The sequence below is a fragment of the Mastigoproctus giganteus genome, chromosome 2 (genome assembly GCF_048544385.1).
Source record: "Mastigoproctus giganteus isolate SK-2022 chromosome 2, ASM4854438v1, whole genome shotgun sequence".
NCBI lineage: Eukaryota > Metazoa > Arthropoda > Arachnida > Uropygi > Thelyphonidae > Mastigoproctus > Mastigoproctus giganteus.
In genome coordinates this window covers 206,286,453-206,304,005 of record NC_143576.1, presented here as the reverse complement: position 1 = coordinate 206,304,005, position 17,553 = coordinate 206,286,453, and the positions used below count along the sequence as shown (strand labels likewise).

At 37.8% G+C, this 17,553-nt stretch overlaps 1 protein-coding gene across 1 annotated transcript in view; it reads left to right on the top strand.

Moving 5' to 3' along the window:
• The first annotated feature begins 2,860 nt into the window (after positions 1-2,860).
• The window catches only part of LOC150089963 (uncharacterized), a 153,132-nt gene continuing 138,439 nt past the window's right edge, over positions 2,861-17,553 (top strand). Inside the window, exons 1-3 of the mRNA XM_090390147.1 lie at positions 2,861-3,001; positions 16,302-16,325; positions 17,388-17,406. Of these exons, the coding sequence (XP_090246273.1) occupies positions 2,861-3,001; positions 16,302-16,325; positions 17,388-17,406 (184 nt within the window). The remainder of the gene's footprint in view (positions 3,002-16,301; positions 16,326-17,387; positions 17,407-17,553) is intronic.

Genomic DNA, 17,553 nt, shown 5'->3' with positions numbered 1-17,553 from the left:
TCTTCTACATTGTTGGGAGGCAGGCGATTGGCCTATATTTCGCCGGGTTTCTTGTATCTTTGTTCAGGCTTCAGAAATGTGATTCCTTGAGTGAGAAACTACGGGTGAACTGCTCTGCCAGGTGCTTGTGTGTGCAAGTGAGCTTCTTGTACCAGTAGTTATGGACGTATATGTTCCTGGAGTTCGCCAGTTGTGAGAGTTCTTGATCGTCTGTTTTACTTTTTCTTCCCGAATCTCCCAACCTCTCATTTCTTGTACGTCTTTGGTTTTTATGCGTTCTAGTTCTATCCAGGTGGCTCGGCTGTTATGTCTTACTTCCCTGCTCCATATGTTTCCCCAGAACTCCTCACTCGTCTTCTTCTGGGGTGGTCCGTTCCCTTCTTTCCCGCCTTCTCCCAGATTCCTGTAGCAGTCTCTTTGGTCCTCATGGAAGATTCGGTTGTTTGTTTTCCTCTGGGAGCTCTCTTTGTATCGGTGTAGTCTCTTGAGTGCAAGGAGGTTCTGCTTCAATGTGTCCAAGTACTCTCCTATTCTCTGATTTTTTGTCTCATGTTTGCTGTGGACGCTGTCTCTTTTGAGGATGCTCTTCACTTTTCCAATTAATTTCTTACTCCTATTTCCCCATTGGTACTGGATAAATTGGCCAGTCTTGACTCTTAATTCTTCTATCTTCTGCTGTAGTCTTCTTTTCCAAGTTGGTGGTCCCTTCTGTTTTCGGTTCTTCTGCTGCTGGTCTCTCGCTTCTCTTCCATTAATCCTCGTGGCTGCTACCGCAGCACAATACACGGCTGTTTGGATTGCCTCCGGTGTTGCACCATAGCTATCGAGGCAATGCGGTATTATGTGCCGATTGAGGTGATCTGTGACTCTCCACAAGGTTCTATTCGGCCTCTGCTTCAGTATCACGTGAGTCGTTGTGGGGTCCTTTCCTTCGAATTCCGTTAGGGACTTCTTCCACTCGTCCTCTATTCTGGATATCATGACCTCGTCTCTTTCCACTTCAGCTGCTGTGGGTTGTATTTCTTCTTGCTCTTCCTCCTCTGGCTCGGTGGTGGTATGTTCTTCCTTCTCTGGTTCCGTGTTCGTTATCCTTTGTAGTTGATCGCTCACGGTCTGCTTGAATTTTTCCAAGATTACAGGAGCTACCAGGTTCTTTGTGACAATAGTCCTTCTCTGGTCCTCTATTCGCTGTTCGGTGACCTGAATATCCTGGAATCGTTCCAGCCACTTGGTATGTAGTCTCGCCTTAAGTTGTCATATCGGTCTCCAGCTTCGTTATTTCGCAGTATGCTTGCATGGTGTACGTATTCATTTCGATGCTCCACTTCATGCTTTGGCTTTTTCTCCCTTCCTGTGTGGTCACTAGCGCAGTTGCGCAGAAGCACTTCCAGTTGGTGGGACTGGATGGTCTTGCCATTATTATTATTATTATTATTATTATTATTATTATTATTATTATTGTTGTTGCTGTTGCTCTTATATTATTTCTTCCTGATTGGGGGATTCAACTCCGTGACGGGTACTGCTACCATGTACACAGGGTGGTTGTAATGTCTGATGTTACTGTTGGTCGAGGAACTCTCTGACTATCCTACAGGTATTCAGGACTGCGACTTTCTGGAGTTCCTTGTAGGTGTTCTCTGGGAGAGCTATTGCTGCTAGGCTGCTATGTAGGTTCTATGGCACCATTCCGGTTGTTGACACGATGATCGGGATGGTCGTTACTTCTTGCATATGCAATATCTCCTTGACCTCATATCTCAGGTTCGTGTACTTCATAATTTTTTCCTCGTGGGTTTTCTGGACATTGCTTGTGTTGGGCACCGCTATGTCAATCAGGTAGTTAGCCCTTTCCATCTTGTCCACAAGGGTAATGTCCTGTCTGTTGTGCGGGACGGCCTTATCCGTTATTATGGCGCGGTCCCAGTACAGCTTTTGGGTTGGGGGCTATAATATTTACTGGGGTTCGTACTTGTAGTATGGTACACTTTCTCTAGTTAACTAGTATTTCCTCGCTAGCTTCTGATGTAGCTAGCTAGGAAATACCAGTTGACCAAAAAATTATTATTTTATTATTATTATTTTGGAGAAATCAGTTAATTTCTATTAACATCAGTGGTGTTTTCTTTATGTAACTCATTTTTGATTGACTGTTTATGGAATACCCTCACATCTTGTTGAAAAGGAATTTTATTTCCTTAATGAGTTGTATTATTATGACTTTTTTCTCTTTTCTACCCCGTGACGGGTACTGGTATCAAGTGCAAGGGGTGGCTGTTATGTCCAACTATTGCTGTTATTGGTCGAAAAACTTTCTGACTATTGAGTAGGCGTTCAGGGTTGCGACTTTCTGGAGTTCCTTAGTAGTTCTCTGCGAGGCCAATTGCTGCCAGGTACTTGTATAGGCCCTTTGGTATTATGCCAGTGGTTGGAACTGTGATCATGATGATCATTACTTGTTTCATATGTCATACCTCTTTGACCTCCTATCTTAATTCTGTGTACTTCCTGATCTTTTACTTGTATGTTTTCTGGAGGTTGTTGGTGTTGGGCGCCGCTATCAGATAGGTAACCATAGCCATTCCCTTATTGTCGGTTAGGATTAGGTCCGTTCTGCTTGTCAAAGTGTCCTTTATTATGGCATGATCCCAACACAGTTTGTAAGTAGGGATCTCTAGTATGGCCTACGGTTCGTACTTGTAATACGGTACGCTTTTTGATCAACTGGTATTTTTGAGCTAGCTTCTGGTGCATTAACCTGGCGACCAGTCGTGTCTATGAGTATATTCCTTCTGGGTGATTACTCTGCATCCCGAGGTTATGTGTTCAATTGTTTCTGGGGCCAGGTAGCATTGTCGACATGTGTCATATATCACTTCGGAGTTGTTGTGGACCTGTAATTCCTTGTGTCGATTACCTGGTCTTGGATGGTAAACATGAATCTGGTCTCGGGGAAGAGCATCCCGCTCATGAGCCGTGTGTTAGAGATCATCTTATCTATGTAATCTTGATGGAGGGCATTATAATTTCTGCCATGGAGCACCTTCTTTGTCCATTTTCCCGTCTTTGCTTATTCTGTTTGAATGGGGTATTAGTTTTACTTTGTTTGTTGTTGAGGTTATACAGTATTATTCGCCGACTTAAGTTGTCTGTCATTTTCCCCATACAAACGACAGACAAATTTTGTATGGAAATTTGTATTTCCATACAAAATTTAACGCATTATGACAATAGGAAAAATACGTATTAATATAATTCTTCTGGTAACCAAATAACAGTGTAGGCCCTCGTGAGTAACCCAATTGGTACAATCACTGTTCTCCCACACCAGATGAAATCGTGTCAATTTGTAGATATAATATATACTGCACATTATGGCCGAAGTTGCCGATGAGCTTAAATTCCTACACAACCATGAGCCGTGTGTTAGAGATCATTGGGTCTGCTAGATTGGGGGGATACAAGGACTAATAGATTAACAGTAGCCACTGGCAGAGGAGAAAGTGATTCTTGCACTGCTTCTATTGGAATGAGCAGCAGCCTGGAAAATAAGATGCAGGATATTCCAGAGACTGCTGGGAATCATGGGGGTACAAGTGAACACATGGGTTGTGTTAGGGTGGCTAAGAGGAAGAGCAGGTGCATGTATACTTGCGTGTGCACCAATGCTAGGAGTTTAGTAAATAAATTTGATGAATTTGAGATATTGCTCAAAACATCAAAGGCAGATATTATTGGGATTTGGACGTGGTGTCACACAGATATAAGGAATGCAGAACTGGAATTTGGGGAGTACAATGTCTACAGAAAGGATAGACAGGATAGGAAGGGAGGAGGGGTTATGCAGAGACGTGGTGTCACACAGATATTAGGAATGCAGAACTGGAATTTGGGGAGTACAATGTCTACAGAAAGGATAGACAGGATAGGAAGGGAGGAGGGGTTATGCTATTAGTTAAAAAACACATAAAATCCCAGGAAGTGAAGCCAGTCGACATCGCTGGACAGTGCAGTGTCGAGTCAGTTTGGTGTGACATAAGCATTGGGAGATCAAAATTGAGAGTAGGAGTGTGCTATAGGCCTAATGACTCTGATGAGTATAATAAGAAACTGTACGGAGAAACAGAGTGGGCCAGTAAGTCAGAGAGTCTTATAATGGGGGATTTTAATTTCCCAGATATTGAATGGAATTTGGGGGCTGGTCACTCACACACTAGCAAGGCTTTTGTGGATTTATTGGATGATTGTTTTCTACATCAGCATGTTCGGGAGGCAACTAGAGGGAGTAATAGTCTAGATTTGATTATCAGTAGTGATTCTTCATGCATTAAGAATCTGCAGATAAATAAACCACTAGGTGGCAGTGATCACAGTGTTCTGAAGTGGGAGTTACTCAAAGAGGTAACTACCATTAGGGGTAAAGGGAGGGGTATTGCTTTCGTAAAGGTGACTACGATGGACTGAGACAGTATTTAAATTCTATACAGTGGGATCAACTGATGATGTTACCAACAGCAAATTCAAAATGGGAAGCATTCAAAGAACTTATCTTAGAAGCTACTAGGCTTTACATACCAACTAAGAAATATTGTGCAAGGTTTAGGCCTAAATGGATGACAGATGAACTAATGAGGCATATGGAAGAGAAGAAAAATGCATGGGATACATACAAATTAACACGTGACACAGAAGCCTATGATAGATACAAGTTGATCTGTAACCAAGTTACAAAGGAGGTTAGGCAGGCGAAGGCAGATTACGAGAGATCCTTGGCAAGGGATGCGAAGAAAAACAGCAAAGAGTTCTTTACTTATGTAAACTCTAGAAGGAAGGGGATGAATCTGATTGGTCCAATTGATATCGATGGGTCAACTGTTGATGACCCTGCTCAGGTAGCTAACAAACTAAATGAATATTTTGCATCGACATTCACACATGAGGAGTTATTCAGCGAGGGGAATGCCAGAGGTGTATTCAACTCTGGCAGTAAGCTAGAGAATCTTGTAATAACTGAGAGTAAAGTGGAGGAGAAATTGTTGAAGATAAACACAAGAAAGGCACCTGGGGTGGATGGGATCTATCCAGTTATATTAAAGGAGGCAGCAAAGGAAGTAAGCAAACCCTTAGCCATAATTATGAGAGCTTCCTTGGACTCAGGGGAGGTACCCATGGACTGGAGATGTGCAAATGTGACCCTAATTCACAAAGGAGTATCAAAGGCTGACACAAGTAATTATAGACCTGTGAGTTTAACTTCTGTTCCCGGAAAATTAATGGAGGCACTGGTTAAAGAAGCACTGCAGGATCATCTAGACAAGACTTCAGTTATAGCTCGGACACAGCATGGTTTTGTTAAGGGGAAGTCTTGCCTGACCAATTTGATTGGATACTATGATGCAGTCACAAAAGAACTGGATGCAGGGAATAACTTTGATATTATATACTTGGATCTTAGAAAGGCTTTTGATACTGTTGCACATGGAAGACTGCTGTACAAATTGGAGCAGTGTGGCATTGGAGGCAAATTGCTGCTATGGATAAAGGGGTGGTTGAGGGAGAGAAGACAGAGAGTGGTAATCAATGGACACTGCTCATCGTGGACTAATGTTATTAGTGGAGTCCCTCGGGGTTCAGTATTGGGTCCTTTATTGTTTTCTGTATTTATAAATGATATTGATGATGGTATATCAAGCTTAATGTCCAAGTTTGCAGACGATACGAAGGTTGGCAGGGTTGTGAATCACACTACTGACACTATGCTGCTGCAACAGGATTTGGAAAGGTTGAGCAGATGGGCTTCGAGGTGGCAAATGAAGTTTAACATTGACAAATGTAAAGTACTACATATGGGAAACAGCAACCCCAGAGCAACGTATCAACTCTGTGGTACTACACTGACAGTGGTAGAGAATGAAAGGGACCTGGGGGTGGTTGTGCAGGCAGATATGAAGTTCTCTGAGCAGTGCAGAAGGGCTGCAAGAGTAGCTCATGGTGTATTGTCAATGATATATAGAAATTTTTCTAGCAGGGATAAGGAGGTGATTATTCCCTTGTATAAGGCAATGGTCAGGCCACACCTAGAGTACTGTATACAGGTCCAGAGGCCTCATTTCAAGCAGGATGTAGAGCTGCTGGAACGAGTACAGAGAAGGGCAACGAGATTAGTGAATGGAACAAAGGGATGCTCTTACGAAGAAAGGCTTAAGTTTTGCAAATTACAGTGTCTGGAGACTAGGCACCAGCGAGGTGATCTGATAGAGGTGTACAAAGCCTTGAATGGTTTGAGTATGCTCAATGCTGATGGGATTCTTCCTCTTGCTCAGAATAATCACCTGAGAGGGCATAAATTCAAATTGAGGAAAGACAGATGTAGGATAGATGTGCGGAAATTTGCCTTTAGCCAGCGGGTGGTTGGTAGGTGGAACAGACTTCCATCCCTTGTCGTGGAAGTTGATAGCCTAAATAAGTTTAAGGCTCAGCTGGACAGGCTCAGCTGGACAGTGGTTATTTTTTATTTATTTATGTTATTTTTATTTTATTTTATTTTATTTTTTTGGCTGATGCTGCATAAGCTTGCTTTCTTGCATCAAATGCCTCTACTAATGCTAATGCTAATGCTAAAACCAAACAACAACAACAACAACAACAACAACAACAACAACAACAACAACAACAGTGTAGGTTACATGTAATTAAAGATAAAGTTTCTACACATCTATTTCATCGGAGACCAGCGGTCAAAAATGGGACATTTTAAGGAACAAAGCCCTCGTTTATAAAATATATTATCTTTTATGAACGAACCAGACGGCATTCTGGTGATTGTATTGCTATTGTAATAGGGTTTTAGGAGCATCAGCTACTAAGGCCATATTATTCTGTATACTGTGTGTAAATTGCGTGTGTTCTGTTGTCGATTTTCTGTTCGCTGGGCGGAAAACCAGGTTACCTACGCTTAAGACTGACTAACTTTGTCACGTTGTGAAAAATGCCCGTGAAAGTTTCTGAGGGGAACTCGACGGGACTCGAACTCAGGTCTTTTCCACTCGGCATGAGGAAGATGGGGGGGGGGGGTTCTACCAACTGTGCTACCCACGAGGGCCATTCTGGTGAGTTTGTCCCATTCTGAGCCCGACACTTGTAAATTCAGGTTTCGACAATACGCGAAACTGGGAGTTGTGGATAAATGAAACCAATATCTGTCCAATTTCTTTATTAAGTCTCCTTACAGCAGCATTGGGTCCCCAAGCAGAGAGAGAGCTGACTGGCTCAGGCAGCTCGGGATCAACAGCAAATTTGGGCCATCGATTAATCGTCATGGTGTAATCAGTGATTCATGTAGTATCAAAATTGTTGGGAGCCGCCGGGGTAAAACCTGTTCGTCCGGCTCTGGTTCTGAGAGCGCTTAAATGAGACCGAACAAGAACCACTGAAACATGCGCGGAATTTGATGTTGATCCTACTTGTATTCTTCAAAAAAAAAAAATGCCCGAACGTTTAGTTCCATACTTTGCCTTATATTGATTTCTTTAAGGGGCACTCAGTGGAAAAGGAATTGAGCTTAAAATTTATCCAGGAAACTCACAAAATATAATCTAAATATTTCATTTCGACCTGACACATTTCCTTATTGAATGATTAGAACATCTGAAATGTACTTTCTCGAAATATTTGTTGACCTTCTAGCGGACGTTTCAATTTATTTTCAATCCACACATGCCTACTCGGAAAAAAGTAATCCGTTTTATTACTTTAAAAAATCGGCAAGAAATAATTCACTATATAAAATTGTCCACTTTTTATTATACCACCTTTATTTTCAATCTTTTCTGATCTTCTTTTTTTTTTTTTTTTTTTTTGAAAACGTATATTTTTATTTATTTTTTAATAGCCCCCCCCCCTCTGAATCACTTTAGAGTCTTTATCAACAAGCCAAACTTGAACAAAAATTGAGAATTCGCGTCGCTAGATACGTATGCAATATCCGAAGCAAGCGATTGTCGGCTGATACGGTGATGACACGCGAAGCCACCCCGTTCAGTGATTGGATGCAACCGATGCTGCTAATTTTTAAATTTTCGTTTATAACACTTGATGATTATATTCAAGGATATCAAAAGGTCTCCGTAGACGAGTGGTAGTGCATAGGCGCACTCTCATTGAGTAGACCGGGATTCAGGGTTTTGACTGGTTGAACTGCCAACATTGCAGTGGACCAGCATGGCAGATTATGGACCATTCCATCCACATGACTTGTTGAGGAGGCTTCTATCCTGCAGTGGTTTTGACACTTGCTGTAGATTTATTTATTATTTTTATAATTAACAAAGCCTTTAGGTTTTGTTAACTTAAGACTGTTATTTTAAAAATAAAAGAAAACTGTTTTTTTTTTTAACTTTTTATTATTATTATTATTAGCCATATGGTGCAAGGAAGCCTGAGGCTTATGCTGCACCAGCCAAAAAAAAATTCCCGAGTCACCCTGAGAGAGAGAGAGAGAGAGAAGCAGAAAGGAATCACCAAGAAAGAGAAGAATGATGATATCCAGCTCAGGACCCTGGGTGTGCCAAGCCCATACTCACCAGATGTGAGCCCCTGGGGATAATGTTCAAACATACAATATTCGGTAACAAAGCAATTCGTGAAACTGATTGAAAGTCAAACCAATAGTAAAAGCAGTAAATTTAAGTCATTTTGGTGGCATGTGAAAAAGAAATAAGGATAGATTTTACCGAAATTAAACAAAGCTTTCTAAAAGATTGAAACAAAATTTATTTCACGAAAATCCATCCACTGGGAATCTAGTGGTTTTGAATAGTTTGCCACCTAAGTCACACTTGAAGTTAAAAGATGCATTTTCATGGCACACCCAAATAGTGATTCCCATTGAACTCTGAAGTTTTCCCTAATCTCGCAGCACACTTAGAAAAGGTTGTGGCACATCAACATGCAGGGCACACTGGTTGGGAACCACTGCAAAAAAGTGATTTACATATTTGCTGGCATGCCTAAAGACAGATTAGTTTTATTTTCACAGAATTTAATTTACATAACTTGTTTATCCTTCAAACAGGCAAATTGAGTGAAGAATATTTGCTGTTTATAAATATAACACACTGATACCTCATGCTCTTTGCTCCTTTAGCACATTCTAAACAACCAGACCTATTCATGATTGACATAACATATTCATGTTGATAAAATTTAGAATGGTTGATGCCCAGTCCACCCACACCTCAATATAACAAAGAAGCATGGTATGATACCCAACATTACAGATGTTGGCAGCTACCTCCACCCTCTTGGTAGAGCAGTGCTGCTTTTCAAACTTTGTAAAAAGCCTTTCTTTGATTCCCATTGCCAAATGAATTTGAGAAATATTTCTGTTTTGCACATTGGGATGATGTGCCCATGTGTATCAGTTACTTGATCTATGAGAACAATTTCAGTATAATTTACAAAAGGGATGTGTGTAAACTCATCTATACCTTAACTTTTGCCCATCAGTGTAATGGGCTCTAAAATTTTTCATAACTGAATCTAAGAAATTTTATATACAATACTGAAAAATGAAAAAAAAAATGATTTTGACATCATATACTTTGATTTCAGTAGAGCTTTTTTTGACACACTATTTCTCATGAAAGACTGCTATACACAGTAGAAGATCATTCAACCATCTCTTTTTATCCTGGTTCAGGGGGTTATATATGGACACTGCTTCTCTTGGATTAATGTTTTTTTATTAGAGCCCCTTTGGATTCTGTGCTGAATCCCATACTGTTCTCAGTATTTATGAATGATATTGATGACGGCATAGCAGGCTTATTCTCTAAGTCTTAAATGTTACAAAGGTTGGTAGTGTGGTTAATGACAGGAATTAGGGCATACTACTGCAAGAAGACCTAGAAAATTTGGATAGAGATGGGCAGAGAAGAGGCAATTGAGATTTAACATTGATAAATACATGGGGAGTAGTAATTCCAGAATGACATATTGGGTTGTACCACATTCAAGGTGGTGGAGAACAAAAGAGATCTAGGGATAACTGTATGGTCTGCTATGATGTTATTGAAGTGATTATCCATTCTATAAGGCAACGGTTGTTCATTGTATAAGGCATTGGTTAAGCCACATCTGGAGTATTGCATACAAGTCTTATGCAATGTGGATCTATTAGAATGTGAATAGAGCAACAAGATTAGTGAAGGACATAAAATGGTATTCTTACAATGAAAGATTTGAATTCTGTAAATTTCAGTGCTTGGAAGGCAACTGCGAGGAGACTTGATTGAAGTGTTTAAGAATTTATAAGGATTGATTAGGCTAAATGTTGATGGAATCCAAACTCTTGCTTGGACAATGCGCACTAAGGAACATAAATTTAAATTGAATATGGTTGATTACAGGAGAGATGTGTAAAAAAAATTTACTTTCAGTTAGAGGATCGTTGGAACAAACTTTCATCTGGTTTTGTGAAGTGGTTTTTTTTTTTTTTTTTGGCTGATGCTTTTTTTGGCAAATGAAACAAGAAAGCAAGTTTATACAACTTATTTTTCTTGCTTCATTTGCCACTACTAATAATATTAATATCACAAAAATTTTAATAATTTATGCATTCCATAAATGCCTGGGGCTATTTAGATGAGTAGAGAATGTGTGATAAACAAAAAGGTGGTAAGCCAGAGGTGGTATTTGCTTTCATAATAATACACATTCAGCAATAAAAAGGCTCATTTTTAAATTTACATGTAGACATATGTAACTCACAGAACAGTCCTCGGAATGCCTCGGACTGGACATTCTATCATCTCAAGAATCAGCAGCCTACTGTATTGGTAATAAATGCAGCATCAGAGTCTAGCAGAATCACATTACAAGATGGATTTATTCAATCATCCCAACATTCAGTCATTTGGATTTCTAGTGATTTTAGTGGCACTGGCACTAAAATCACTAGAAGAACAGACAGGTAGGCCAGTATTTCAGGTTATTTCCAAGTGAAGCTTCCTGAATATGTACTACCCAGTCTATGCCCATATATGCAAAATTACAGCATTACACACACATCCTTTGATTTCAAAAATGCATCCCTGCCACCAGAGAGAACTCAGCACTTGGAATCCCCCATGGCAGAATGAATCTTATACATCACCCCAGAAAGGCTATCCTAACTTCAAGTAAAATTTAGAGCAAAATGCCTTTGGGAAAAAAGCTTTTTGAGTTCTTTAACTACCATACTGAATGCTGATGGGATTCTTCCTCTTGCTCAGATTAAGAACCTGAGGGGACATAGATTCAAATTGAGGAAAGACAGTTGTAGAATGGATGTGCTGGTGGTTGATTGATGGAACAGACTTCCATCGTTTGTTGTGGAAGTTGATAGCCTAAATAAATTTAAGGCTGAGGTGGACAGGCATTTGGAATGAATGGAGGGGTGATATTGGCTTTTTGATTATATTGGCTGATATTGGATATTTGGCTGATATTGCATAAGCTTGCTTTCTTGCATCATATGCCTCTACTAATGCTAATGCCATCTTGCATCTCGCATACTGTGGGTATATTTCATTACTGGGTTGTTTAGGTCTTTACATTGCTTACTTACTCACCAATGAGATCCAAAATAGAGTCAAAACCACAGTATGGGTAATGCCATACACTTTAAATAAATAATAATAATAGGGTTTGGAATGAAGCTAAACATACCAGAACACTGTTCTGGTTTATCACATGCATCAGTAATGTCGCATACATACATGTACTTCATTATTAAAAATAAGATATTTTATTAATGACTGTTCCATTTCATAAAATTTTCCAAAATCCTTTTAAAATTAAATTAAAAATACAGTACAGTCTAAAGAGGAATATACTTTGACTCTATTTTACTTCCTATGTATATGACCCTTTGAATTTTTCTATTAGAATCATAGAATATTGTCTCTTTAAATTGCATATATTCTCTGGATGTTTTTGTCTGTTTTACATGATGAAACCCTACAGCTCCTTGAGATCAACTGACTTGACCACCTCTTAAAGAAGCATTTTTTATGCTTCTGCCATCACTAATGAGAATAATCATTCCAATCTATTACAGAAATCATACTGAAACCTTTTCAACTTGAAGTAAAAAAATGGAAGAACTATTTTATAGTATTGTCATAATATTCAGAATGTGACCCAAGTGATTGCCTGGGGCTCTTTTCTCTGAAGCACATGTTTCACATAAGTGACACAAGCATATTTTCACAGAATCAGTACTTTCTGCCCCAGCCACACCCCAGCTCGGCTAGTGGGTGGGGTTGTAGGAGGGAGGTTAGGATTTTTCTTCCTTTTATACTATCTCTCAAGTTTAGTATAATTTTTAATGTGGAATTTTTAGTGATTTCTGAGTTTTCAGTTCAATTCTAGGGTTTCATTCAGCATCTTGCAAGAGATGCAAAACAAAAGGGCTAGTATTTGTAATATTGTCTCCAGGGGCTCACATCTGGTGATTGTGGGCCTGGCACACCCAGGATCCTGAGTTGGATGTCCTCATTCTTCTCTTTCTTGGTGATTCCTTTCTACTTCTGACTCTTGTTTTCTCTCTCTCTCTCTCTCAGGGTAATTCAGAAATTTCTTTTTTGGCTGGTGCAGCATAAGCCTCAGGCTTCCTTGCACCATATGGCTAATAATAACAATAATAATATTATGGGACCAGATATGTAAAAGGTAGCGAGAATGATACCCTTCGCCCCCCAAATACTTTTCTAATACTCTTGAATGACAGTATGCTACTACAACAAGATCTAGAAAAATTAGGCAGATGGGCTGAGAAATGGCGATTGAAGTTTAACATTGACAAATGTAAAGTACTGCATATGGGTAGCAGTAATCTCAGAGTAATGTACCAACTGTTTGGTACTACACTCAGGATAGTGAAAAATAAAAATGACCCAGAGTAATTGTGTTCTCGGACAGTGCAGACAGGCTGCCAGGACAGCTCATGCGGTTTTGTTAATGATATACAGGAATTTTTCTAGCAGGGATAAGGAGGCAGTTATCCCATTGTATAAGACAATGGTCAGGCCACATCTTGAGTGCTGTATACAGGCATGGAGGCCTCATTTAAGGAAGGATGTAGAGCTCCTGAAAAGAGTATAGGGAAGGGCACTGAGATTGGTGAAGAGAACAAAGGGATGTTCTTACATGAAAGACTTCAGTTCTGTAAATTTCAGCATCTGGAGACTAGACACCTGATTTTATTGAGGTGTTTAAGGCTTTGAATGTATTGAGCAAGTGCAATGCTGATGGGATTCTTCCTCTTAATCAGACTACATGCATGAAGGGGCATAAATTCAAATTGAGGAAGAATGGTTGCAGAACAGATGTGTGGAAGTTTGCCTTTAGCCAGCCGGTGGTTGATTGCCAAAACAAACTTCTTATTGTTGAAGTGGGGAGCTTGAATAAATTCAGGAAAGAACTAGACAAACTATTGGAGGGAATGGATAGGTGATATATATGGGCCTCAGCCGTACCTACAAACCTTAAGCGGGTGTACGCCACTGAATACTGGTTATTGGAATGTGCCAATACCAAGCTTTGTCTGCCTCCCGCTACCCCAACTACCATGATGGCACAAGCACTCTAAATCCCTAGGGTGAAGTTCCTGATCACGGAAAAGAGGCTCGTCTTCATAGCCAAACTCCTCACAGGCCAGATATCATCTCCAATATTTGGAACACTTGTTCTTGGTGGATCCCACACCCAAGCCTAAGATAATCACCAGCACTACTCGCTCACCACAATAGGCTTGCACTCACCGACTGTGTGGATGCTGACTTTGCAAGCCTAATAAGTAACAAGAAGGACAGATATAACTTCATCAAAGCCCTTGATCCCTGATCAACTAAAAGAGGATCATGATGCTCCCATCTCCAGTTCATCACTGGAGCCCTGCTGAATCATTGCTAAGCTGTATTCTGTCTTTCTCTATTTGTATTCAGTTTTGTATTTATATGCTGTATTTGTATCCTTTTTTGTATGTATGCCATATTTTGTATCCTGTTCTGTATTTATATGCTGTATTTAATTCTGTTTTTCTTAAGCTTGTGAACCCCTGGTGCTTGTTGCCGTGAGGAGATATTGTGTTGTTAGCCTGCACTTCACAATAAAGATTTATTTATTTATATGAATTTTTTTTTTTTTTTTTTTGCTGTTACTGGAAATGCTTGTTTTCTTGCATCATTGGCTACTACTAATATAAATTTCTCTGGAGTGGATATTATGTTATATTCATATGAATCTTTACACATTTGGGAATATAAATATATCTCTTTCATGCATTTTTTTAATACTTATTATATTAAATGGACTCACTGTACATGTCACTGTCTTTTGTAGCTATCTGACTTATTGGACCATATGCTGAATGAAGTGGACACCCATACTGACTCTGTTAAGTACCAGCATTATTTTTTCTCACTTTACATTGTTTAATCTATTTAATATTTACAGAATATATTTATTAAAACTGTTTTAGTATTTGAAACTCACCAAATTAATTAATATCAATAGAAACTTGTTCACAGCATGTCATTCATAATTTTAACTTTCATAATTTCTTAATTTAGGCACCCCTTCCTCTTGTTTTGAGGGCATGGCTGAAACACTGTGTCTGAGACAGTGTCTCAGCCATATTACTCTTGTCTCAAATCTATTCCCACACCATATATTGATTAGTTGGATAGACCATGGTGTGAGTTAATTGTGTGATACATATAACTGCATGACCTGTGGGAAGTGATAATTATAGCATATCAGATTCCATTACCATTAAAGCAGTGTACTGGTAATGCATTGATCATCACGAGACACAACATTTGTCTAATTTTTTTAAAGTATTTGGCTGCGTGATAAAGCATTTATGTCACAGTTCACTTTAGTGTTTAATCAGTTTGACCATACTGTAGCATCATAGATAGTGCATTCTTGAATGTAAAATGAATCTAGAGGGCCCACATATATCTTATAAGTATTTGTGTAAAGCAGAGTTCAGTGCACTGCTAGCTAGTCTCGCTGTACTGTCATTTGCCATTGAAGCTATGTTACACAGGACAATCACCAATATTACCTTACTTAAAAATAAGTAATTGTTTCTAAACTCTGAACTTTATATATCATCTTGGAAAATGATATAAATGGTGAGCATCTTGTTTATTTGTAAGTTTGTGTATGACGAGAGCTTGCTTTTCAAGGTCACATGAAAAAGTTAACAAAGACCTATTCAAGAAAAATGTAGCATATTTATTAATTATACTTTAATTTTCATAATGCTGGGAATATTAGCCTCAGAGATCAACTATAAAGAAAATTTAGTAGCTCACATTTTTACCATGACAGAGAAAATTGAGTGAACTTAAAAACTTATTCATTACAATTTTATACCTTATTTGCATTTACAATATCATATACTCAGATTTATTAACTTAAATCAAATACAATTATAAATGAAAACTAATTGAAAGATGAACACTAAGAATATGAAAAATAAAAGTCATGAATAAAATCACCAGAGAAGTAGTTACATTTTGTTTATAAGCCACTGATGTTCCAAATTGTTCAGTTAATTCTTTTTGATTATCTTTTCTTTTCAACATGTTCAGTTGAAATTTAGGAAAGACCAGTCAGTCATTCTTGGCTCATTATTGATCATAGGTAATTTTTTAAGTTTCAACTTTTAAAAGCTTCTTTTGTCAATGGCTGCAGTAACTGGAAGTATATGTAAAATTTTTGGTGCAGTCAATTAGGAAACATTCTTAAAAAAATTCTGCTAGCAATGAAATGGTTTTAATCAGTACATGATCAGTTTGGGGGCCCCCTAAACTCTTGAAGTTCCAAGCAGTCACTTTACCCTTCATACACTCTTGTTAAAAAGTAATGATTTGTGTATGTTATCCAGTATTCAATATTATAAATAAATAAATAAATAAATTTCTGTTTATTCTTGAGACAGCCAAGGCCAGAAGAATTTATATATTCTTTGTGAATGCATACATAGAATTATTTAGGGCAACCAGATATTTGATGTCCCAATTCACAAAGGGCCATGCATTTTTCATGTTAGCATATAGGCTCGAACCAGTAACCTCCTTACTTGTGGTTATACGCTAACCACAACCATGACTAGCCCTTGTTCTATTTCATTAAGATTAATTTCTTGCAGTTAATTATTTTTTTATAACATTGTTCCTTAATCCTATTTGTCTCAATTATTAAGTTAACTAATAATTAATAAAATCACCTTTTTTTTATTTTAGCTTGCAAGACATGATCAAATGCAGGTAAGTAGGATTTTATCAACTTGGAACTCTCAAATTTAACCTGTAACTCTGTGTTGTAATATATCTTCATTATTCTTTTCTCAGAAAATGTGATCTCAGAAAAATATTTTATAATTTGCTGAGAGCACATATTTTTAATACTGTGTATCACATCTTTTTTTTTTTTTCATGATATTATCTCTTGTATTATATAAGTAAGATTTTTATAACAGTATGCTACTGTAACAAATGTAATACTATTGTTTATTTATCTAATGTATTATTTATTTACTAATTAATTATTTTCCCTTCAACATGTTGAACTGAAATTAGAGATCGATTGTTGATCATACGTAATTTTTAATGTTTCAGCTCCAAAAAGCTTCTTTCAGCATTAAGCCCCAAAGCCTTGCTGTCTTCCCTTTTTAAATAATTTTACATGCTGTCTGAACCTGGGAAATTACTCCCATCCCTATGTACCATTATATCTAACAAGTATATTGCAGGAGTCTGATCTGCAGAAATCATAATCTTTTGTGCAAATGGATATTTTTTAAACAAAGTTATCAGTGATAACTTCGGAGAGGGGAAGTCTGGACACCTTGGGCTCTTCTTCTCTCTGTTTATATCTCTGTGTTATATGCAGAGGTATAGGCAATAGTAATACAAATCAGCTCATATTGGAATGTGTTAAAATGTCATTTTTACAGGTGTGAAACGTATTTTATTTCAATCTTTGAGTCTATATGTATTGCAGTATAATATATTAATTTATAAAAGTATGTATGTATGCTCATAGTTAAATGTGTAAAATCTATTTATTTGCCCTTGTTATGGAAGTTTGGGGTGCAAGATTTTTATATTTTACACCTCAAACTTTTATGTTTGGGAAAATCTCTGAATTAACCAATGGAAACTGACTAAAACATTTCTAAACACAGAAATAGAAAATATAATATAATAATTACCTATTCTATATGAATTGTTTTATTAGAAAAAAAGTTAAAATATTTAAAATAACTTTTTAAGTGAAACTATTTTCAATAAATTTTAAGTGACGTATATTTAATATTCTTTTTCTAGGTTGAATTTGAGGAACTAAGTAAGTAGTTATGCTTTTATCTACTTTAGAATTATTCTATTTATAAACATGTTTTAGAATAAATTAATATCATAAGTAAAAATATTGAAGCACAAAATTTAATTGCATACATTACACTTTATATGACACATTTGTTTTATGAGGATC